This window comes from Acomys russatus, chromosome 28 (assembly GCF_903995435.1).
Source record: "Acomys russatus chromosome 28, mAcoRus1.1, whole genome shotgun sequence".
NCBI lineage: Eukaryota > Metazoa > Chordata > Mammalia > Rodentia > Muridae > Acomys > Acomys russatus.
Window position 1 is genome coordinate 19,389,651 of NC_067164.1, and position 24,674 is coordinate 19,414,324.

General features: G+C 40.7%; 1 protein-coding gene and 1 pseudogene across 1 annotated transcript in view; both read left to right on the plus strand.

Annotated features, from left to right (window-relative positions):
* The first annotated feature begins 534 nt into the window (after positions 1 to 534).
* LOC127210659 (dnaJ homolog subfamily C member 28-like) lies at positions 535 to 1,725 on the plus strand (annotated as a pseudogene).
* A 1,175-nt stretch (positions 1,726 to 2,900) lies between these two features.
* The window catches only part of Mrpl1 (mitochondrial ribosomal protein L1), a 53,360-nt gene continuing 31,586 nt past the window's right edge, over positions 2,901 to 24,674 (plus strand). The window contains exons 1-5 of the mRNA XM_051170180.1: positions 2,901 to 2,931; positions 7,908 to 8,022; positions 19,987 to 20,245; positions 22,627 to 22,710; positions 24,038 to 24,109. Coding sequence (XP_051026137.1) covers positions 2,901 to 2,931; positions 7,908 to 8,022; positions 19,987 to 20,245; positions 22,627 to 22,710; positions 24,038 to 24,109 — 561 coding nt within the window. The remainder of the gene's footprint in view (positions 2,932 to 7,907; positions 8,023 to 19,986; positions 20,246 to 22,626; positions 22,711 to 24,037; positions 24,110 to 24,674) is intronic.

The following is a 24,674-nucleotide window of genomic DNA, read 5'->3' on the forward strand; positions in this document are numbered from 1 at the left end:
CTTCTGCGAGTAGCTTCATGAGACCGAGTAAAGTTTTGCAGGCTTGGCGTTCTTATCAAGTCACTAATTCATGTGAGCATATATTCATTTTTCCCAACAAACATTTACTGCAGCTTTGTTCTTGCCTGATGCTGTGTTTAGTATGTGTAAGGGTTTAAAAAAAAATGGATAATATGATTGCTGCCCACAGAGCTCAAAGTGTTGGGGAAGGCAGATACTTTAGGACAGTTGCACAACTCTGAATTCTCTAAAACCCATCAAATTGTACAATTTAGTTTGGTTAATTGTATTTATATATAAAACATGTCTTGGAATTGTTTCAAATAAACAAATACAATTCTTGTTTATTACACAAAAACAGGGAGAAGTGGCCATAACTCATTCCTGGAAGTATAGAAAGAGACTACCAACAATGTGTGAAGTCTGAATTTAAATCTGAAGGGAAAAACATTACTGTCTGGTCCCTGGGGTATGAGTCTGTAAAAGAGAGACCGGTGTCCCTGGTGAGGGAGGCCGCCTGACGCAGTGAGATCACTGATAGGAAGAATTTCAGACACCATGATAAACACGAGGTGCGTGAAGATGGCTCGAGTCTTCAGACTGCATCTGATAAACAAGTCATTGACTCCTCATGGGGCAGAAATGCTTTCAGATCCCGGATTTAGGATGATAACAACCCATAAGTCCAAGAAGAAGATCAGAGAATATTATAGGCTGCTGAATCTAGATGAAGGATGCTCAGCCGACGATGTCAGGGAGTCTTTTCATAAGCTTGCCAAGCAATACCATCCAGACAGCGGCTCTAATAACGCCGACTCCGCAACATTTATAAAGATTGAAGAGGCATATAGGAACGTGCTTTCCCACGTGATAAAACAAACACATGCCAGACGAAATAAAGCTGAAGGAGCAGAAGAAGAGGAAGAGAAATTCAAATATAATACACCACAGCACTGACACTATTTAAGCTTCGAAGGCATTGGCGTTGGGACACCAAGTCAGCGAGAGAAACAATACAGGCAGTTTAGGGCAGACCGCGCGGTGGAGCAGGTGATAGATTATCAAAGACAGAAGCTTGAGAGGGAGCATTTTGCTGATAGCATAGCAGTCAGAGATGTTAAGACAGAGCAAAGAACAGAAGATAACCCAAGCCATAGAGCACCTGGTGGAGGACCTCATCCAGGAATCGATGGCAAAAGGAGACTTTGACAACCTCAGTGGGAAAGGAAAGCCTCTGACCAAGTTTTCTGGCTGTTCGTATATCGTATATCGATCCCATGACTCACGACCTGAACAGGATATTGATCGATAATGGGTACCAACCAGAGTGGATTCTGATGCAGAAGGAAATTAAGGATACCATTGAGCAGCTTCAAGAAGCACTGTTAGTGTGCAGGAAGAGGCTTGGGAACCCACTGACACCAGGGGAACAGACACAGTGGAGCCAAACGTGTGAGAAGTTTCAAGAAAACATCCAAAAGCTAAACAAGCGAATTAGCGATTTCAACTTGATTGTCCCCATTCTGACCAGGCAGAAAGTCCATTTTGATGCCCAGAAAGTAATTATCAGAGTCCAGAAAATGTATGAGGCTTCCATAGAAGTGAAAGAAACCACAGATGAAAACCCAATTGACAGTAGCCAGGGAGAAGAGAAAACACCCAGAGTCAAGACAGGCTTTCGAAGCTGGTTGAATCTGTGGAAGTTCATTAAAATATGACTATTATGACATTAAAAAAAAATTACTGTCACTGTGGTACAAGATAATTCAAGCAGAAGCAACAGAGGAACAATGTCACAGAGGTGAGAAATATGTGGCTTCTCCTAGCCACCCCCTCCACTCCGACACACACACACACACACACACACACACACACACACGCGCGCGCGCGCGCGCACGCGCGCGTAAACAAAAACACGAACACGTGCATGCGCAATAGGATGGTTATAGGAGGTAGGCAGAGGCTTTAAGTGAGTCTTTGGAAATGGCCAATCACTGGAGGGGTTTATTTTAGTAAGTTGATTTAATTCGTGATCAGATTTGTTCTAGAGAAGCCACATGGGCAGCTGTGACATAATGGATAAGTCTTTTTGGGGTGGGGTGAGAATAACCTGTGCATCGGTCTCTGATCGGCTCTGATCCTTGATGTAAAAACAAACAAACAAACACAAATAAAACCCTAGGCGCGTTTCCAAAATACCAAGCACTGTACTGCTCCCCAGGTCCTAACAGCACAGCTTGCCAGCAGCCGCAAACTGTAAAGCAGATTGATGAAAGATTAACGTTTGTCTGGCGTTGTGCTGAAAGCGGGTGAGTGAGTGAGACCTCCTGGCCTGCCTTGCATGGTGGCGGAAGTTTGGCGGATTCTATTTTCTCTTTGCTGTCAAGGGCATCGAACTCAGGGCCTCGCACGTGCTAGCTTGGAGCAATGGTCGTTTAAAGAAGAAAAAAAAAATCTTAACAAAACTTGAAAATGTAGCAGAGGAAGCTGGGGATACGTCAAGATTTTCAAGACATTAGGCAGAGAACTAGGTTCCTTCTATTTAAATGAGGGTTCTGAATAGGGCTGCAGGATCAAAATGGAAAAAAAAAGAAAGAAAGAAAGAAAGAAAAGAAAAGAAAGAAGGAGGAGGAGGAAGGAATAACTGCAACGTTTTCAACAAAGCTACTTTCCCCCTGAAGACTGATAAGCTTTTGTACTGGGCCAACGAAAAGAGTCCTGGGAGGGGGAAACCACAGGAATCCGGCCAGGAGGGAACTAATGCCGGTTGGCCCTCGCCCTGTTCCTCTGCTCCTACAACACCTTCCCCCTTTGCCTGCGTCCGAGCGGAACGTTTTTTCGCTTTTTGCTGCAGTTGAACCGCCGGACCGACTTCGTCAGCACAATCCGGGACGGTCAACATGGCGGCCGCCGTAAGGTGCCTCAATAGAGGTAAGACAGGCAGTGTTCTTGCATGGAAAGTAAACCTAGAGCTCACTCTCTTGTTGCAGCCGCGTGCACACCAGAATCTCGTGGGCACGGCTCAGTTTTAGGCAATCGAAATGGCTCCATGTTCCTTCTGGGCTCCACAGCGATCCTTAGCGCAAGGTTTCTGCGGATGAAATGGGAGGGGTGAGGAACGCAAGACAGGATTCTGTCCTGTGTGTGGGATGGCGAGTGGGTTCAGTTTGATAAGTGAGTCCTGAAAGGTGGTGTGTGAAGTGGTTTACGTCTGTAAACATTTGAGTGCTTGTTGCCACTTTATGAATAACGATGATTTCAGTTCTTAAGTTTACCGAAATGATCTAATTTAGGCCATGAAGTTGGAGACTGGAGCGTTTCTCTTTTCAGTTAACAAGTCAAATCCAGTTGGTCAGAGTGACAGTCCCTTTAGTGCCATGCCTTTTTATTTTTTTTAAGGACGATGGTTATAAATATAGTTATCTAGTTAAATCAGGTTAAGTGGATGGAACAGCCTGCACCACTCCATTTTAAGAGGAAGGAGCCAACCCATTTGGCGTGTGACTAAATTCATCTAACTATGAAATGGCAGGGACTGAAGCTTGTGATCTAGGGCCTCAAATGTGCTAGGTAAATCTATGCCAGTAGAGTTCGAATCTTCCTAACAAATGACCCACGTTCTCTTTGAACTTCTTTCAGGATCGAGGTTAGAGTCAAGATCAGCTTCCTTATTTAGGATAATTCTTTGAAAGTTAAGGGTGACCCGAGATCACGGCACACCCTGATTAGTACGGAATAAGCAAACCGGAATATGTTATTACTGAAGACAAATTGAGGGTATTGCCCTCATGTTTGATAGAAATCACATTAGGAAAAGTTGAAGAAGCCAAGAAGAGAACTGAGGATTTGATTTTTTTTGTTGTTGTTGTTACTTTTTCTTCTCCAGGACGCTTACTAATTTTCTTACTATTCCACCTGTCATCCCTTCTCATATTAATTGGCTGGTTCATCTTTGCCCCCGTCTGTTTCCTTGTACTGTCCCAGGATCTCATTCTTCATCTGTATCCGCCAACATTTTTTTCCTTGTGGCGTGAATTCACTCCTTTAGTGGCTTCACCTGCTGTTGCTTGTATATTTTAATAGCTATCAAATATTTACGTGCAGTAGGGACCTCTTTCCTGAAGTTCAGTCTTATGCTCATGCTCAAATTCTAGAGCTACATGAGCGTAGCGTATGGATACTTCACTCACGTATTAAACCAACCCTAGCATAGCTTGCAGCTTTCTTCACCTCATTTTATAAAAGCTGCTCTCACTTCGAATTAAATTGTTAGCAAATCCTGCTTGCTTTACTTCCAACTTGATCCAAATGTTTTATTGTTGGCGGTGGTGTGTGTGGTGAGAATTTTTGGAGACAAGGTCTTGCTTTGTGGTCCTGATGGCTTGGTCTTGTGTTCACTAACTAGCACAGGCTGGCTTTGAACTTGAGAAAGTCCTTTTGCCTCAGTTTCCTAAATGCTGTTAACCTAAACTCTCGACTGCTTATGGTAACACTCCAACTATCTTGCTCTAAGCCAGCACTATCTCTTACCTGGAATTCTCTGTGGCCTACCCTTAAATAAGGGCTAAATTGGCCATTTAAGAACTTAAGCTGGTATATGTGTGTGTGTGTGTGTGTGTGTATGTGTGTGTGTGTGTGTGTGTGTAGATGACTCAGCAGTTAAAAGAATTTGTTGCTTTTCTAGAGGACCTGCGTTTGATTTCTAGCACCCACAAGGGAGCTCATTACTGTTCCAGTCCCAGGCAAAATATCCATATACATAAATTAAAACTTAATAAATAAAATCAAAGAAAAAAACCACTTAAGCAGATTGTGGTGGTACATGCTTCTAATGTCAGCACTTGGGAGGCAAAGTCAGAAGGATGGATGCAAGCTGAGGCCAGCCTAGACTACATAGTGAGTTTTAGGCCATGCAGGATTGCAAACTCAGACCTTATCAGTAGGCTATAAATAAATAAATAAATAAATATTTACAAAACAGCTTAATCACATTACTCCTACCCTCACGTCTTTACAATGGTCTGTGACTGCACTGTCCATTTTGTTTACTCACAATTGAGTACTTTAAATATGGCCAATATGAATTCAGAATGTCATATACACTATAACATTTTTTTCATGTGTATGTGTACATAGTAAATGTATTTGTGTTCACATGTGTGTGAGTGTACCTGTGTGCTTACACATGGAGGTCAGAGGTTGATGTTGGCTGTCTTCTGCCAGTGACTGTCCAGTCTCTTTACTGAGGCAGAGTCTCACTGGACCTGGAGCTTGTGGGTTCTCACCATATCCAGAGAAGTCCCTGGACGTAGGAGGTGTTGCACTGTGCTTACTCGGATTTTATATGGGTGCTAGGAATCTGAATTTTACCACTAATGCTTGCATGGCAAAAGCTCTATGTGCTAGCTGTCCGCCCCCCCCCCCCCCCCCCGCCTATCTTTCATATGAAATCTATCTTAACTTTAAAAATACAAATGACTCTTTTTCTTCTTTATCCTGCAATCCTTCTCCTTCCTATATTTATTGGTCTTGTCTCCTCACTAACCAGAAACATAAGCTGCATAAGGAGAGGGAGTTTTGTGTTGTGTTCACTGATGTGTCCTAAATAATTACAAGCATTGTCAGTGCATATTTCATTGGTACAGTCATTGTTGAATGACTAAGTGATGGATCATTAAAAAAAAAAAAAAAAAAAAAACCAAATACCTCTCCAATAAGGGTAGCTTTGCTGTTCTTTACACCTTTTCACCTTAAGGTTCATGTACCAAGACTTTTTCCTATATGAAAATCCTAAGGTCGTAAGGAACACAATGTGCTCAGGTCACTGAAAGACGCTAAGGGTATCTGAACTATGGTAAGCGTGTGGAAGACTAGAGTTACATGAATAGGACTCACTAGGTAGGGTTAGAAATAGCTCATGGAGTTCTCAAGGTTAAGGCATTCACCTGGTTTTTCAAGGCTGTGCATCATGGTTATTTAAAAGTAATCCTTATCAAAAGTAGATGGTGTGCTTGCTAGGCAGCACTGGGTAATTCCATATTGTTTCCCAGAGTGGTAGCCTAGTTTACACTCTCTTTGTTTTGTTTGTGTTTTTCAAGATAGGGTTTCTCTGTGTAGCCTTGGCTGACATTGTGACCTTGCTGGCCTTGAACTCACAGCAATCTGCCTGCCTCTGGGTCCTGAGTACTGGGATTAAAGGTGTGCGCCGCCCATGCCCTGCTTAGTTCACATTCTTATCTGCAATACGTAAAATTCACCTGTATTTGACATTGTCAGTGACTTCATTTTCTAGAGGTTTCTTAATCTGGGGGATGTAAAACAATGATACTTAGATTATCCAATTTATAAACTTTATCTCCACAATAAAACAAAACACTACTTTCTTATGTTTTGTGAAAAACCAATTTGATTTTTAATTTTTAAAAAATCTTTAAATTGTTAATTCTTTAATTAAAAAAAATATGTTTGGTAAGTAGAAGTTTTAACACTTAGTACAGCCACTTTTTGTTTGTTTGTTTTTGGAGACAGGGTTTCCCTGTGTAGCCTTGGCTGTCCTGGGCGCAGCACAGCCACGTTTTAGTTAGTGCTTTTGGATCTTGTTTGTGAAACCACTTCTCCCCTAAAGGCTATAAGGACAATTTCCTCTATACTGAAAGACTTTTAAGTCTTACCATTCACCTGTGAGTCGGTTTCCCCGCTTCTGTAGTGGGGCCTTTGGATGAGTTTATTGCTAAGCCATTTTTTTTTTTTTTTTTTACTAATCTGTCTTTCTGTATACCACTACCAACATGCAGAACCACCATAACTTTATAATGTCTTTTTAAATGATTTTTTAAATTTATCATACACAGAAGTGGGTTTCACTGAGATATTCCCACTTGACTTTCTTTTCATCCTCTACACTACCTTCTGCCTGCCCCATCCCTTCTTATAACAAGTCTTGATCTGGTAGGGCAAGGTTCTTACCTTCTGCCTTTAGAAGAACCAGACAACTCTGTAAATATATCATCCTTAAAAATAAATAAAATAGAAGTTATTTTTAGAAATCTAGGGGGCACATGTATATATTCTATTAATAAAAATAATATGTTGAACTTAAGTCAGATTAAGGTAAAAATAGGTGAAGAGGGTGTAAGGGCTCATTCATGCCTGTAATCACATGTTCCCTGTGGCTCAGTCCACCTGGCCTACTTAGTGAGTTCCAGGTCAGACCAGTCTACAGTGAGTGTCTGTCTCAAAACAAAACAAGGGAATGGAAAAAGTTATTAGATATTAGATGCCTCTCCTTGCTTTTAGCTTCTCTAAGTGTGACTTTTGTATTCTATCTTTCTTTTTAGTTATGTTGCTTATGGAGCACAGGGCCTTGCATGTGCTAGGTCAGGAACTCTATCTCTGAACTACACCTTATCTCTATTGTTAGATTGTGTGTGTGTGTGTGTGTGTGTGTGTGTGTGTGTGTGTGTGTGGGTTTAGGTGAGTGTGTGCATTGCATGTAGAAGTCAGAGGACAACCTTGGGCTGTTCTTCAAACACCTGCCATCTTTTGTTTGAGACATGGTCTCTTATTGGTCTGGAACCTCACCAGGTAGGCCAGGCTAACTCGTTCAGAAGCTTCCAGAGATCTGCTTGTTCTTCCTGGCCCCTCACTATTCCTGGAGTTGCAGGCATGTGCCATCACACCCGGCTTTTCTCACATATTCTGGGAAGATTCAAACTCAGACTCTCTTGCTTTGAGGCAGCCCTGATTATTACCTGTAAAAAAATCTCAGCCCCCATTATTACACTTCTAAAAAGTGGTTAAGAGTCAAAAATATTGGTTGCTTTTGTTTAAAAAGACTGATTTTTAGAATGTAAAAATGTATGAATCTGATGATTATTTAATGTTAATATTCTGCTTTTCTTTTCAAGTCTTGGTACAGCATCAAAGACATAATCTTTCCAAGATGGCTTACCAGACATCTCTTTACCCTTGTTCTGGAAACAGTCTCTTACCTAGCAGACATTTTGCTGCTGCTGCTACAAGGTAAGTATTTTATTTTACTTTATTTTTCTTTAGTTACTTCATTTACTGTAAAGTTCATATTAAAAAACACATTTCTATAAAGACCCAAAGTTGTAAAAGTGTTTTATCTTAGTGTTTTGAAAGAAAGATCAGACTTAATAATAGCAGCATTTAGGAACACCTTGAGCTAATTACTCACCACTGTCATTTTAAGCTGTTTTATTATGTTCATTTTAAGAGAAGAAATCGGGGTATCAGTAATGTCTCAGCTTTGTTTCTCATTGCTATAAAATGCCCTGGCAGAAGCAACTTGGGAAGAAAGGGCTTACTTGGCTGACAGTTGCAAGCTACAGCCCATCGCTGTGGGGCAGAGGGTGAGTTCTTCCTTCCTGTGCAAATCTGCTGCTCCTTTCAGTCAGCTGTAGGCCCATGTCATGGGTAGTCTGTCCACCCCATCTAACCTGCTCAGAGGCTCGCACAAGTATGACAAGCACAGGCCAGCGTGACCTGCCTGAGACTCCTCCCAGGAGACTTTAAATGGTTTTGAGTTGACAATTAAAACTAACCATCAAAATAAGGTTATAGAACCAGTCCAGCTCAGAGGACCAGTACATATCAGAATAAGGATTTGGATTCAGGGAGTTTAGTTCTGAAACTGTTTTGTTTTTTTTTTTTCTTTCTGCTCTTTAAATTATTTTCTTTTCTCCAAGGCACTCTTTATAGTTAGATGTTACAGGAATGCCAGTACTTGGATTAGATATTAGGATTTCAGAATTTCAGTGTTTATTGTGTTATGTAGAAATACACACACACACACACACACACACATGTTTATAACTTTTATGTATAGCTTCAACATATGAAAGCATAAAGGGATAAAATTTGTTAAAAGCTGGTTTTGTATGGAGTTAGAACCCAGTGTTTTTCTCCATTGATGCTGCTGCCATTGAACCGAATCAGAGAAGGGATTGAAAAGCAAATATTGGCTGAGCTCTCGGACTTAAGGCTTGTGCCATCTGCTTGTTGAGCATAACACTAATTGTTATTTTTCCCAAGGACATTGACATTAATGAAGTGTAAAACAGAGTATCATCTTTTTCTGAACGTCTTTTTCCCTAATGTCACCATTTCTGTAGTTAAAAGAAATGGCTGAGGGAGTAATAATTAAACGCCAAAGAGCTATAGAACATTAACAGTTAAAATTTATAGAATTTTTATGTGCTATATCATAATTATTATTATAATTGAGCACAGTTCATATACTTGTTCATTTAATCTTTATAACAGTTATGAAGTATGGATCTTGTGATAAACATTTTTCAGATGGAGGAATGGAAGGCTAAAGATTAAATTTTACATGGGTGCTAGGAATCTAAATTTCAGTATTTCAGTATTTTCAGTATTCTTGAACAGCATACTCCAGGAATAATTAAGTACAACGTAACCCAGAGCTAGGCAGTGTGAGTGTGTTGGGGACTTACTGTCTGCCTTCAGAACTTATCCGTCATGACTGGCCTTAAAAAGTAGCATCAGCGGCTTTGGAGGGTAGGGTCTATCAGAATCAAACTACAGAATCAGAATACAGCCCTTAGATTATGGGGTATCCAAAATGAAAACTGAAGTGTAGGAAATTTTAGGGGAATTTGTAAATTCCTAGTTGTTTAACATATTCTTGCTTTTATAGACTTGGCCAGCATAGTCTGTGTCCTCTCTATGTCAGGCACTACACAAGGTATTGGTGATGGCAAGATGTGCAGTCTCCCTATTTCCTTGTTCTGTCCTTGAGCATTTAGAAATGAACTGGAAGCAACACAATTAGTTGCTTTTTGCCTTTAAAACTCTTAAAGACAAAATTAAGGACACTTTAAAATGAATTAGTTCATGATAAACAGTTAAACATGTATGAAGTTTAGAGGTGAGAAGCAGGCGGCTGTTCTGCGTCTGCTCTTTAGCCATTCAGTTGTCACAGTGTGTGCGTTTTTAACTACGTGTTTCTTGTTATTTGTGTAAGTGGTAGTACATAAAGAAGCATCTATGTTGTTGGTATGGTGTTGTCTTATTATTTTAACTCTATAATATTTAGCTATATAAATATACTATAATTTATGTAACTTTCTAGTATCTCATTGACGTAAATGACCCTGCTGGATAATCATATATCTTGTCATATGTAATTGTAGTATTTGAAGTGTAAGCTCTAAGAAGTGAATTCTTTGGTGAAGATGTTTATATTTACAGTTTGTATTGGCTAGAGCATTTGTCTAGCATGTGGAAGGCCCTGGATTCAGTGCCTGCTGCCAAAAGGAAAACAAGAAAGAAACAACTTTCCAATTTGTGTCCTTACTAGCAAGTGTTATTAGAATGTGTGGAATAGTCAACTCTCTCTTTTCCAGTTTCATAGGTAATAAACGGAATTGTGATTTTTGACATGTTTAACTAAGCACTTTTTTGTTCATGGGTTTTGTTGTTGATGAGTAGGACTTTTTTTTTTTTTTTTAAGATTTATTTACTTATTATGTATACAATGTTCTGCCTTACATGCAGGCCAGAAGAGGGCACCAGATCTCATTATAGATGGTTGTGAGCCACCATGTGGTTGCTGGGAATTGAACTCAGGACCTTTGGAAGAGCAGCTAGTGCTCTTAACCTCTGAGCCATCTCTCCAGCCCCAGGAGTTCTTAATATAGCATAAATTAGCATAGATTTGAGCTATATCTTCCTTTTAATGTTATGACACAGTACTAGAGGAATGGCACAGGTGTGATAGGATTGCTGGTGGAAGTTAAGTTCTACCGGGGGGGGGGGGGGGGGAGGACAGTAGAGCAAGAGTATTTGAACTGGATCTTGAAAGTTAGAGTTTTGCAGGAGAATTAGGGGGAAAGGTGTGTCAATGGTATTAGGGCAAAAGATATGAACATAACTGCAGCTTAATAGTTTAATATGGATGCACACAGACAGAAAGGAGGCTTTTTTGGGTGTGACAGACAAGGAGCGGCAGCTGTTGCTGTTGCTGTCGCTCCTCTTGGTGCAGGAGATGGAATCTAGGGCCTTCCACAAGCTAGGCAGTTGCTCTGTCACTGAGCTGTGTCCCTGCCCCCTCCTCTGGGTGTGGATGGTTCCTGATTTCTGATCTGTCGTGGAGAAGTTGGGGAGCACAGGTTGTATCAGTGTACATCCTACCCAGCAGTGAATGGAGAGTGCTCAGTTTTCCACAGTAGAGGTGACCAATAGGTACGTTTCTTTATTTCTTGTTTACATCTTTTGCCTATTCTTCTATTGGGCTGATTGTCTTTTTATTTCTGTTATATGCAAGTATTTATTAGGTGTAGTAATTATTTTAAGAACACCTTTAAAACATTTTTATTTATCCTCTAGAAAATTCTTATATCCCCAAGTTTACTGTATGCAGTTTGAAGTTTTTTACTACCCTAAAAATTATAACATAAGAAATACACCCACTTTAGAAAGTTATAAAAGTTTGTCCTAAGATTATTTAGTAACTTGATGAGATGTGTATAATTTTAGTTGTAATCTTTATTTTTAATGCATTGACATCAGAATCTACTAAAAATAGTTCGTGGAGTCAAGATCTGAGGCATGGTAGTGCTTGCTTCTCTTAGTTGTTCTTTTTTCCCATTTTTTTTTAAATTTAATTTTATTATTTTACTTTCTGACTGCAGTACCCCGTTCCTTCTCTCTTCCTGGCACCCCCCACTCCACTCCTCTTCAGAAGAGGGCCAGCCTCCCATGTAAAATATGTACAGAGGGCTTAGGGCAGTCCCATGCAGGCTCCCTGGTTGGTGGTTCAGTCTCTGTGAGCCCCTGTGAACCCAGGTTAGTTGATTCTGTGGGTTTTCTTGTGGTGTCCTTGACCCCTCTCACTCCTACAATCCTTTCTCCTCCTCTTCTCAGGATTCCCCAGGCTCTGCCTACTGTTGGGCTGTGGGTCTTTGCATCTGTTTCCATCATTTGCTGGGTGAAGCCTCTTTGATGACAGTTGGGCTAGACACTAATCTATGAGAATAGTAGCATACCATTAGGAATCATTTCACTAACTTTTTTCCTCTTTTCTCTTCCTTTTTCTTTTGCCACTTACGTTTGGTTCTATCGTGGTTCTCTGGGCTATCCAGCCTCTGCCTGTTGGCCTCTGGGAAGTTGTCAGGAGTAGACTTCCTCTCATGGCATGAGTCTCAAGCTGGACCAGTCATTGTTTGGTCACTCCCACAATTTCTGCGCCCCCTTTACCCAGCGCATCTTGTAAGCAGGACAGATTATAAGTCGAATGTTTTGTGGGTGGGTTGGTGTCCCAATCCTTCCACTGGAAGTTTTGCCTGGTTACAGGAGATAGCTGGTTTAGGTTCTGTATCCTCCATCACAAGGAGTCAGAGCTAGTCACCCTCATCAATTCCTGGGAGTTCTCATCGCCCTAGGTTTCTAGCTTGTCCTCCCCACCCTGATCCCTCCTGTTCCCATCCCCACCTCCCACCACCCTCTTTGCAGTTCCTTGTTTTCTTTTGTTTTAGGTAGGGTCCCTCTGTGTAGTCCTAGGTGGTCTGGAACATGCTGTGTAAACCAGGCTGGCTTGAGTTCACAGAGGCCTCTGCTTTCTCAACGCTGGGACATCCATACTTGAAATAGCATGCGCTGCTTCCCATAGCAGATCTTGCTGCCGCTGCTGCTACTTTCTTCTCCTCTTCATCTTCCTCCTCTTCCTCCTCCTCCTTCTTCCCCAACTTGGTCATCTGAGTCTGGTTCTGTTTTTCTCTTAACAATGAGGTCTTTTCTTGCTTCTTCATGTTTTGTTCTGTTTTATTAATTATTAACTTCTAAAACGTCCTGCATAGAATAGTCAAGACTGAAGCACATAGTTTTTATATAGCAAATAGGTTTACCTTTTAATGTGTCATGTTGAGCCAATGTAGTCAAGGGCTGAGCTAGGTTTTGGTTTCGTAGTTTCCATGGTTACCACCAGCAGAAATCCCTGCAGTCACTTTGAGCTCAGTGTGGGGCTGGGTTTCTGGGTTTTGCTTGGTGCTGTGCTTGGTGCTGTGTCCTGCTGTGCAGCTGCATCTCAGCAGGGGAAGGGGTGGGGGATGAGGGGGTGGGAAGGCGCTTACCCTACCCTTTCAGTAGGCTATGTTATTACTCAGTGCTTGCCTGGCTGGAAATAGGTGGCATGAGGCAGTCTCTGCAGTATAGATTCCCAAGTTAGGTTTGGTAGGCCCACTAAGGCTGGGCTTTGCAGAGAGGGCTTTTTGAACACACCTTTCCTTTCTCCCTGTGTCTGCATCTACTGCAGGATGTGGGGAAGCTCTGGGCCTCCCTCTGAATAGAGAGCAGGCGGGCCTGTACTGTCTCCTGCCTGGACTCTAGTGGCTGAAGTTTTAATGAGGTTTCTTCCTCTCTACCAGAAACAGTGTTTCCCTCTGCCTTGTCCTCCTGCCTGCGCCTCTAGGGAGGCTCTCTGGTCTCCAGCGTGCGGCGCCTCTCCTGGGAGTACATGGAGGTGTGTGGAAAGGCCTATCAAAGTACCAACTCCATGTGTGGAATTCCAGAGGCATTAACAGTGCCATACCGACTAGCCTCAGTTTTCTCTTACTTGCTTGTCTTTATCTCAAACTCTGACCCTGGGGAGCCATGGTGAATGGTGACAATATGGAGGGGCTGGTCTCCCTGGTTTGAGCTACTGGGTTGCCTGTGTCTTCAGCTTTGTGTTCTCAGCTCAGTGGTGGGCTCAGCTGTATGGTGGGATCAATAAAAGCTGGAAAATTTTCAGTACCTCTCTTCCTCCTTGTTAGTGCTCTTTCCAGCTTTTATATTTTAAGTGGAGCAGAACTGTGCTTAGTTTAAAAAGCAATGAATAAATCACAATCAGATGTTAATGAGTTTATCTCATTTTAGCCTTAAACATAATTATTTAGTTCAGCTTAGTTTTAACAAAACAAGAAAACCTCACCTCAATGTAAAAGATTCTTTGCTTTTGAAATACTTGCATTGCTCTCTTGGGGTCCCAGATGTTCAAGTCCTGAGGTGAACTTCATTATAGCACTGTTTTCTCTTGTCTTGTTTTATTGGGGCTAACTGTGGGTTACCTTTCCTTTCATGTTTTTGTAGTTAGAGGACAGATGTGGCAGGGTGAAAGTTATTAGCTAAATACAGTCTCTGGTTACTCATTTAGTCTGTGTGGTTTAGTTACCCAGGTAACTACAGATAATTTTGTTCTCTTGGTGCAACCTGCCAGGTGTTCTCTCCCTCCCCCTCCTGGAACCCCTTCCAACATGATTTATATTGGTCTGAAAATCACAGCTCTTAAGCACTTCCTACAGTTTTACCTAATTTCTTGAACAACAAAACATCTTAATGTGACTCTTTTGAGTAAAGACTCATGGGTTTTAGAGGGTTGTGGGAATAAAGCAGTGGGTTTGTGAGATTAGTTTATACCATATTGCTGAAGGAATTGCAATTCTACTTTTTTTGATTAATGCATTTTCCTAACACACCTCCCTTTTGTTGTGGTAGAGATGAAATTCAGGACCTTGGGTGCCCAAGTACTTTACCCTCAGAACAAATGAGACTGTACCATCTTGTGTGGCTTAGGCTGGGCTGGACCTGGCTGTGTAGCTTACTTAGGTTGGCTTTGAACTTAAGACCTTCCCTTGTTCCCCCATCCACCTGCCCACCAAGGGCTGGCATTGTAAGCTTATATTCTATGGTGCCAGTGTCCTGGGATTCTCATTTGGTCTATACTATGCTGATGTCAATCTAGACTTTAGTTTTTCCTATAGCATGCTTCCATTTGAAACCTAAAAATGTTTTCATTGAACAACTCAAATATTTTCTGAAGTTAAGTCCCAACCATAGGTAAATACATTGTTCTTTAACCATCATGATCTCATTCACAGATATTTGTAATTACATAAAAAGAAGTCATTTCATCCACTGGATATGCCATATTAATTGAATATTAAATGATTGAAATTTTACCTGTAAAATCAAGGTTTTATTTAATGTAAGTTTGATAGCCATAGCTATAGCCTTTGTGTATGTTAAATAGAGCACTCTCTTCCTAAACTGGCTTTCTGGTCTTCTATTGGCTTTGTTACTCCATTGATAAATATAAGATTAAAATATGGTTTATTCAGTTTGGGAAGCTTGAGAATTTGGTAGGTACTGGGAGAGCTACTGAGACACAGCACATCCTTCCACTTGGGCACTTGATTATTAGATTGCTGTCAGCAGTCTGAAAGGATGCCTTCACCATTAAAATGAAGATTATCATTGTTTGCTAGTGTGCTCAGCTGCTTATTAGTGGGGTGGATACTATTATTAGTGGTGATAATAGCATTTGTTGAGCGCTAAGAGCAAGAATGAAATTTTATATTAGATTGGTTTTGAGACTTAAAACATTTTAAAAACTGCTGTTACTTCTTTTGCATATGGTTTATGAGGCTTCATATTTATTTTGTTACTACCCTAGCAGATAAGTGCAGACTTTGAGGCTTAAAATGGCACAATTTTCTGTTTTATGGTTCTCTAGATTCAGAATTTGATTGGAGCACGTTGGCCAGGCTGAGGATGTTGGTGAGTGTCTTCTGGAGATTGTAAGGAGACTCAGTTTCTTAGTCCCTCCCATCTCTGAGACAACACTGACACCCCCTGACCTGTGTGCCTCCTCTCTCTCTCAGCGCAGTGGCAGGTCGCATTCCGCTCATGCTGGGGTTCCTGCTGTCAGCTTCTTAGCACCATCTGATTTAGTTGGGAAGAGGGGAAGGTCTCACTTTGAAGGGGTTATGTGCTTGGGTGCACACTGATAATCTAGGACTCCACTTCAAGGTCTTTAACCTTAGATCACATGCAGAATCTTTTTTGTCACATATCATGACGTGAGTGTCTGTGGGGGGGGGTTTAATTGTTTTTCTCTTCTCAGTTACAAAATACCTTACAGAAGGCAGCCTAAGTGTGTGGGGAGGCTTATTTTGGCTTATGGTTTGAGTGCAGTACAGCCTGGTAGGGAGCCATGATGGGAGGAGCAGCCTTTGACTGCTGGGAGGAGGATGTGGTTGCTTTGCTCACATCTGGATTGATTAGGAAGCTTCAAAAGAACAAGAAGCAGAGCTGAGCTATAAACCCCAAGACCTGTTCCTGGGGAACCACTTAATCCAGCTGGGTCCCAGCTCCTGGCAGGTCCCCAGTGTTCTCCAACAGGGCCACCAGCTGGGAGCACATGAGCCTGTAGGAGGTCTGACACACAAGCCACATCAGTGGATGCTATTCTGTCTGCCACAGAACCCAAATAGCTTCCTAAAATAGTGTTTTACTAATTTAAGACTTGTGATTTGAATAAATGTTGAAAAATTATATTACCTCTAGTTTTGTTTTCTTAGCTTTAAACTCTTATCTGCACTTCCCTTTTGGACTATTTCTTAAGTGCTTTGTAAGCCCTCATTGGTTTTTGCATGCAGCAAACCTCCCCACAATCATCCATTACTGCATACACATCTGTGGGTGAGCTGACTGAGGCTGGGTGTCTGATGACCCAGACTTGCTGTGCTGCCAAGTTTGCAAGTCAGCTGAGCATCGTCTCATCTAGCCTGGGGCTCTGTGGGGCCAGCTCTGGTCCATGTGTCTGTCATGTTTTTAGCTTGGGCTTGTGTTTATAAAAAAATGACAAATAAAAACATGAATGGAGACATATCAAACCTCTTCTGGCCTAAACTTAAGAGTAGGGAAACTGTCACTTCTTTATTCTATCAGTGCAAACTAGTGACATTGCCAAGTGGGGGATGCATTCTGTTGCTTGGGGACTTGAGTAGAGAGAAGGCAGCTAAAGAACACTTAAACTGTTGGCCACTGAGCTCAACGTCCCTTTGACTACTTGTTTCTCCAGAGAACTCTCTTTTCCTTCCTGGTCCTAGTTAATGATATACTATTCCTTCCACACCTGGTTCCCCTGGCTAAACCACAAGAGGCGTTTCCTATCTTTTGTGTTGACCTTGTAAACATTTTTTCTATTCTGTCATCTTTTATGCCTTATCATTATTTATTCGGCCTAGGCCTACCTCCTTAAGAAAGGGAAGGAATACACTTTTGCTTCTCACCTCATTTCCTTCAGGTCCGTGTCTTCTGTTGTAGCTGCGATACTTTACAATTTGACATCCACCTATCATTCTTGCTCTCTGGATTCTCTTTGCCTTTAAATCAGGCTCATTGTGACTTGGAGTTTCCATCCCTACTTTCCAACTTCCAGCTTTCTATTTTATGTCTTGAGTTCCAGAATCATCAAATGGTGGCCAGTGGGACAGATCTGATTTACTATCTATTTTTGCATAGTTTATGCAGCTAATGGGGTTTCTGTTTTACTTATTTTAGTTTGTGTATGATCACTATCAGGTGTCATTCCTCAGGAGCCATCTTTCTTGTTTTTTGAGACAGAATGTCTCATTGGTCCCAGAATAAGCCCTATTTAGAGTGAGCTGATTCGTTAGGCTGGCTAGCCGGTGAGCCCCAGGGGTCCTCTGGTCTGCTTCCTTGGCACTGCATTGAGACTAGAAGAGCCAGGCACTACACCTGGCTTTTTAATGTGTGTTCTGGGGACTGAGCTCTGGTCCTCAAGCTTGTGCAGAAGGACTTTACTAATTTTCTCTCCATCCTAATTCATATAAATGAAGTCATTTATGTTGTTTTGTGAGTTTTCTCTCATTATGTAATAAGGCAACTCCACACTATGTATAATATTTTTAAAAATTAATATATGTTGTAGCATGAACCAAGTATTTGGTTCTTTTTGTTGTTGATTAATATTCTATTATATACTTCAACATGCAGACAAGGACTTCCTGGAAAGGACTCCAGTAGCATAGGAAATTAATCCAAGAGTTGACATATGAGGTTACATGAAATTTAAAAACTTCTGTGTACATTGCAAAGGAACAAAAATATCACCAGAGTGACAAGACAGCCTATAGAATAGGACAAAAGTATTTTTCAGCTAAATATCAGACAGGGGAATCAATATCTAGAATCTATAAAGAATTTAAAAAATAAAATAAAACATACAAAAAGATCATATAATCAACAAGTGGGCTAGTGAATTGACCAGACAGTTTTCAAAAGAAATATATAGAGCCAATACTTGAAAAAGTGAAAAAGTGTTCAACTTTCTTGGCCATCAGGAAAGAACAAATTAAAACTACTTTGAGGGCTGGCAAGATGGCTCAGCGGGTAAAGGTCCCTGCCATGAAGTCTGACAACTGGAGTTCCTGGAATCCACATGGTGGAAAAACACAGCTATCAAAAGTTGTCCTCTAACCTCCATATGTGTGACATACACACCAACACACACACACACACACACACACACACACACACACACACACACACACAGAAAAAAATATAACAAGAAATTTAGAACTTCTTTTAGTAGACCTAGCTATACTGCTCCTGGATATTTACCCAAAGGGATCTTAAATCAACACACTAGAGATTTGACTATAGCTAAGCTATAACATCAGCCTGCTTGTCTATCAACAGATGAATGCATAAAACAAAATCTGGCACATATCCATAGTGGAATTTTTTTCAGCCATTAAGAAAAAAAAAAGGTATCATGACACCTGCAGGAATATGATGAAACTGGAGATTATTGTGTTAAGAGAGGGCAATGGAACACATGTGACACAAAAGCAGAAATTTGATGGCTTCTGGTGCAGAGGGGGTGGGGTGGAATGGTGGAATACTCAGTTTTCTTTAAGGGCCTGAGTATATGGGCACCACAAATTGGACTCTTTGGGTTTTGGAGAGGGTGCAAGAGTGAGCGGGTGACCTGGGACAAATGGGAAGCAGGTGTGATCTGGGTTCATTATATGAAGTTCCCAAATAATTAATAAAATTACTATGTTTGGGGGGTAGGGAGACTGCAGGAGGAATGGAGACCAGCAAAGGGGGCAAAGCGGAGTACCTGGGCAGTGTAGGAAGGTGATGACTAAAAGGAAAATATAGTGGTATATCTGTGTGAAAGTGACATTGAAACTCAAAATGAAAAGAAGCATCCCATATAGTGTAATGTCATATCTTATGTTTTGATCATTGACAGATGAGTCTTTGAGTTATTTTTACCTTTGGGCTGTTATGAACACTGCCATTAGGAATATTTATGTACTGGTTTGTGTATGGAGAATTTTCTTTTTTCTCCTCCTCCAACCTTCCTTTCGTCCTGCTCTTCCTCCTCCTCCTCTTCTCTTCTTCCTCTTTCTCCTCTTCTCTTCTTCCTCCTCCTCCTCTTCTTTTTCTTTTTTTCGTTTTTTGTTTGTTTTTTGTTTTTTGAACAAAGTTTCTTTGTGCAGTCCTGGCTGTCCTAGAACTAGCTCTGTAGACTAGGCTGGCCTTGAAATCACAGTGATCTGCCTGTTTCTGCCTCTGCCCCCAGAGTGCTGGAACTAAATATGTGCACCACCATGCCTGGCTGTATGAACAATTCTTTTAGGTTTATCTCAAGATTATCTTTCTTATCTTTCAGTCTTGTCTTCCACCACTCTTTCCTAACTCCCTAGGTGGAGCTAAGGGTCTTCATAAGACCCTGCTAAGTATCTCTAATAATCCCAGCACTCGGGAGACAGAGGCAGGCAGATTGCTGTTAGTTAGTTCGAGGCCAGCCTGGTCTACACAGTGAGTCCAGGGCAGCCAAGGCTACACGTAGAAACCCTGTCTCAAAAACAAAACGACAAAAGGAAGCTATTGCTTTACATCTATACTCCTCTTGCTCCTGTGTAAGCTTTTGGAGACTAGCAACACTGCTTCAGTCGCCTTGTACTGACTGGAAGCAGTATATATTCGTTGGTTTTTGTTGAGTTGGAAAACTGTAAAACTGTGAGCGCTTTTGAGTTAAACTATCTTCTCTTAGTTTTCTGTCTTATGTAAAAAGGCTTTTTAGAAAAGCTCTCCTTGAATATATTCTGACTTAACTGACATTAATGTATCTTGTTTAAGGCCTGCAAGAAAAAATAAAAAAGATGCCAAGGAAAAGACAGCAGATGAAAAAGCAGATGATATAGAGAAAATAAAGTCATATACCTACATGGAAAGTGAGCCTGAAGATGATGTCTACTTAAAACGCTTATACCCGAGGCGGATCTATGAAGTGGAGAAAGCTATTCACTTACTTAAGAAATTTCAAGTTCTGGACTTTACCAATCCAAAGCAAGGTGTTTATCTTGATTTAACATTAGATATGGCATTGGGGAAAAAGGTATGTAGACTTGTGTTTATTAAAGTAGATACATGAATTGATTTTTTTGTTGTTGTTGATGTTTTTAATTTTTAAAATTCTAGGCAGGGGAGGGGTAGAGAGCACATGGGATTTGAAAGTGGAAGTGCAGATGCTGAAGTGAGAAGCTCTACACCAGCTTCTCAACCTGTGGGTCGAGACCTTCTGTGATTGAATGACCCTTTCACAGAAGACTGTCAGAAAACACAAATATTTACATTACAAATCATAACAGTAACACACTTGCAGTTATGAAATAGCAACAAAGATAGTCTTATGGTTGGGGGTCACCACAACACGAGGAACCTGTGTTAAAGGGTTGTAGCATTGGAAAGATTGAGAACAGTAGTTTATATAAAGATGGAGGTTGGTGAAGGGAAAAGTTGGGGTGAGTGGAGAAGAACAAAAAAACTAAGGATATGTCAAAAGCTATAAGGAAACCAGCTATGCGTTATGAGCTAATTCATGTAAGTTAATTTATAAGTAACATTTAAAAATCCACCTCCCCTTTTTTTGTTGTTGTTGTTTTTTGTTTTGTTTTTTAGAGACAGGGTTTCTCTATGTAGCTTGGCTGTCCTGGAATTCTCTGTAGATCAGGCTGGCCTTGATCTGCCTGCCTCTGCCTCCTGAGTGCTGGGATGAGAGGTGTGTGTCACCATTGCCCCGCTAAAAATTCCATTTTGATACTTTTTAGAAAATCTGATGGTCTTTGTAGTCCAGCATGAAAATGTGTATTTCCTAAGTATAAAATGTGTTGAAAGCGTGCTGGGGAGTGGGCTTCTCTCCTTGGACCCCTTGCTCTGCTTTTTTACATTACAGCATGCTCACTTTTGTTGTTTAGTTTATAAATCTCCATTCAAGATTAAATATGCCAATACATACAAAAGCTTAGTAGGTGTATAATAATAACAGTCAATAGTACTGGAAACTTCTTGCAGGTCAGCCACTTTAGTTAGCAGTACTTGGCATTCGCGGTTTCATTAAATCTGTAGTAATCTCAGGAGGCTCTTAGCTCGTCATTGACGTAGTTCACAGCAAGGCCTTTGTAGGGCCGTGGGTGCCACTCTGAACGTAGGATTTACTGGCACACTAATAGTATGAGTGCTGTGGTACTTCTCTTAATTTGCTCTGTTTTGGTTGCCTCTGTGCTGGGAACTGAGCCCAGGGCCTTGAGCACTGTGGGCAAGCAATCTGTGCTTGTTGTTAATGCTTCTCATTTAATGTTCCGGCAGTACTCCCCAGGGGTGCTAGTATGGGGCTTGTATTAGAAACCTTGCTGGAATCGATTGTGGCACGTTAATAAAAAAGGAATGCCAATAAAACTAAGTTGGATGCATAGTATAAAGAGGACTCAAGAATTGATGCCTTCTGGTCTGAAAAATCCTTGGAGGCTGCTGCTACCCGGAAAAACGAAAACAGAAACAAAACTTTTCTAAAAATATAATGTTTTAATTAGTTTTATCAGAGGAACAGTCCCTTTTCTCTTCTGCCAAGCTCATGGAGGGCCCAGAACCCATTCCATATGAAGTCTCACTCAGATCTGATCCTCAGATCTAGGTAGGTTATTCACCAAAGTGACTGAAGAGATGAATTCTGAGGTCTTATGGGGTTTGTGCTTGTGTATGTGGGTTAAATGATACATTATTTATTTTGGATTTTTCAATTTACTGCCCAAATATATGAAAGTGATGGGGCTCTTGATTGCACTAAAATAGGCGCACTGAGCAGACCCTTTCCAACCTGGCGTTCTGTCTAGATCACGGGCTCATATTTACAATTGCCCCGAGCCATGATGAACTACTGAGCAGAGCATTGGTTACTCTCTTTGTTTAAGACATCTAGCAATTTTCATCATCTTCCTTGAGTCTGAAAATTAATTTAAAATTTTAATTCAAATTAGCAAACATCTATTGACACCCAGAAAATGGAAACTGTTGCACTAAGTGCTAGGGAGTTACAGATATGAATGTATATTGCAGTATTTGAGAAACTGTGATAAATGATTTAGATAAAACCACGTGCAATAGGGTGTGGAGCTAACAAGAGAGGTTTAGATTCTTATTTTATTTTTCAAAAAAAGAAATATATAATCTCCTGAGCTTTAAATTATAATCAGAGAATAGTTTGGAATCACTGGGGGTACCTATTGTAGATTGAAAGAATTAAAAGCAAGAATTGAGTATGGTGATGCGCTCAGGAAGCTGAGGCAGGAGGATCTTGATTTTGAAGCTAGGAAAAAGGCCATACGTATCCAGCCAATGAACCTCAGAGATTAAAAACATGTCAGTTCTGTGTTTTATAGAATCCAGAAAATAATAGAAAATACGAACTTTTTGTAATTATTTTTCCCTTTATATGTTTAGAAAAAAGTGGAGCCATTTTCTAGTGTTATTGGTTTACCTTACCCTTTTGCTTCAGAAGTCAACAAAGTTGCTGTGTTTACAGGGGTAAGTAACTTTGTTAATAATTTTATAATTAAGAAATTACACTAGCCAATAAAGAGCAATAGAATGTAATTGGAGAAAAGTTCAGAATTCACACCAGTCTTTGAAAGCTCAGAGAAGATCACTTATTTGTGGTTGTGCCACTAGTCTGAGAAAGCGATACACAGCATTCCTGCCGTCCTTGCCACCCATCACAGTGGTGTTGTTCGAAAGAACCTGAAGAGAGACATGAGCTGCATCATGGCTCTCCAGCCTCCTCAGGCTCCTCAGAAGCACCAGGCTTATTTTACACGGCAGTGACCAGTGCTGTGTCTCCAAGAGCACAGCTTAATCAAATGCCTGGTCACAGAGCCAGCAGGCAAGGCCACAGCAGGCGTGGAGCCCAGCTGGGCAGACTTCTGTGTTGTTGACATTTGTTTATAAAGCATTCCTGTGCTTAGTTTCCCCTTCTCGACCATCTGAATCTCCTCCCTGAGGCTTTTTAAATCTCTGCTTCCCCTGGAGGAAGAAGCTGTGTTCTTTGCAGTACGTGGGGATTATAGCTGTTGGGGTGCCACAGTACTGCAGTAACTAAGGGACAGAGATGAGACACAGGGGAGGAAAAGCACAAATACTGTTTTTCTTTTGAAGTTTTCAGGTGTGGTTGAATTTTAACTTTTTGATCTCTTAAATTAAAATTTCCCCCTCATATTGGTTTCATAAAGTGTAGGTTAGTATAACTAACCATGTTTTAAGTTTTTACTTTTAGAAGGTGTGTATATTGATAGAACCAGCTACTTGTCACTTGCTAGGTTCTGTCTTTCTGTTTGTTGAGACAGAGTAGCTCTACATAGTCCTGGCAGTCAGGGAATTTTCTACATAGACCAAGCTGGCCTTGAACTTACAGAGATCCTCTTGTCTCTGCCTCCTGAATACTGGGATTAATACTCTTCTGAGGTCCTGAGTTCAATTCCCAGCAACCACATGGTAGTCACAACTATCTAATATGATCTAATGCCCTCTTCTGGCATGCAGGTATACATGCAGGCAGAGCACTGTGTACAGAATAAATAAATAAATCTTTAAAAAAAAAAATGTGCACCACCACTCCCAGAACTTGCTAGATTCTTTATATGACATCAAGATATATTTCTTCTGTCAGTCAAATACTCCAGTGGCATACACTGAAGGTTTTTTTCAGAATGTAATATATCTGGTGTAGATAATTGAAAATCAGTCTATTTTCAATTAAAAATAAAACAATTTTGATTTTGAATTGATACTTCTGACAGTTATTAACAGCATAATGAATTTGTTTAAAAGTAATGTTCAAACTGTTATGTTTTGGTAGAATGCATCAGAGATTAAAATAGCAGAAGACAATGGAGCTGTGTTTGCAGGAGGAGCAGAGCTGGTTAAGAAGGTACTACATTTATTTTTATTGGTTATAAAGATTGTTCTGATAGCTTGGCTGTCCATAATTAATTTATTGGGTTTTGTTTATGTGTTTTTTGTCTGCATGCATGTCTGTGCCTCTTGTGCATGCCTGGTGCCCTTGGAGGCCAGAAAGAGGTGTGGGGTTCACTGGGACCAGAGTTACATACAGCTATGTAGGTAACTACATACAGACAGCTATGATCTGCCATGTGGGTGCTGGGAATTGAATCCAGATCTTCTTGAAGAGCAACCAGTGCTCTTAGCTGCTGAATCATCTCTCAACCCTATACATTAATTGATTACATTTGCACATGATCACTAGGGCTGTGTCATCCCCAAATCAGTTAGCAGGCTTTATAAAACCAGGAATTTTTTTTGTACTTTCTTAAGTTTCAAATCTAAGAAAAAGCCAACCAAACCTTTTTTCTTTTTCTTTCTTTCTTTCTTTCTTTTTTTTTTTTTTTTTTTTTAGTATTTTTTATTTCGTTTTATTTTATGTGCATTGGTACGTAGGTGTCAGATCCCTTGGGACTGGAGTTACAGACAGTTGT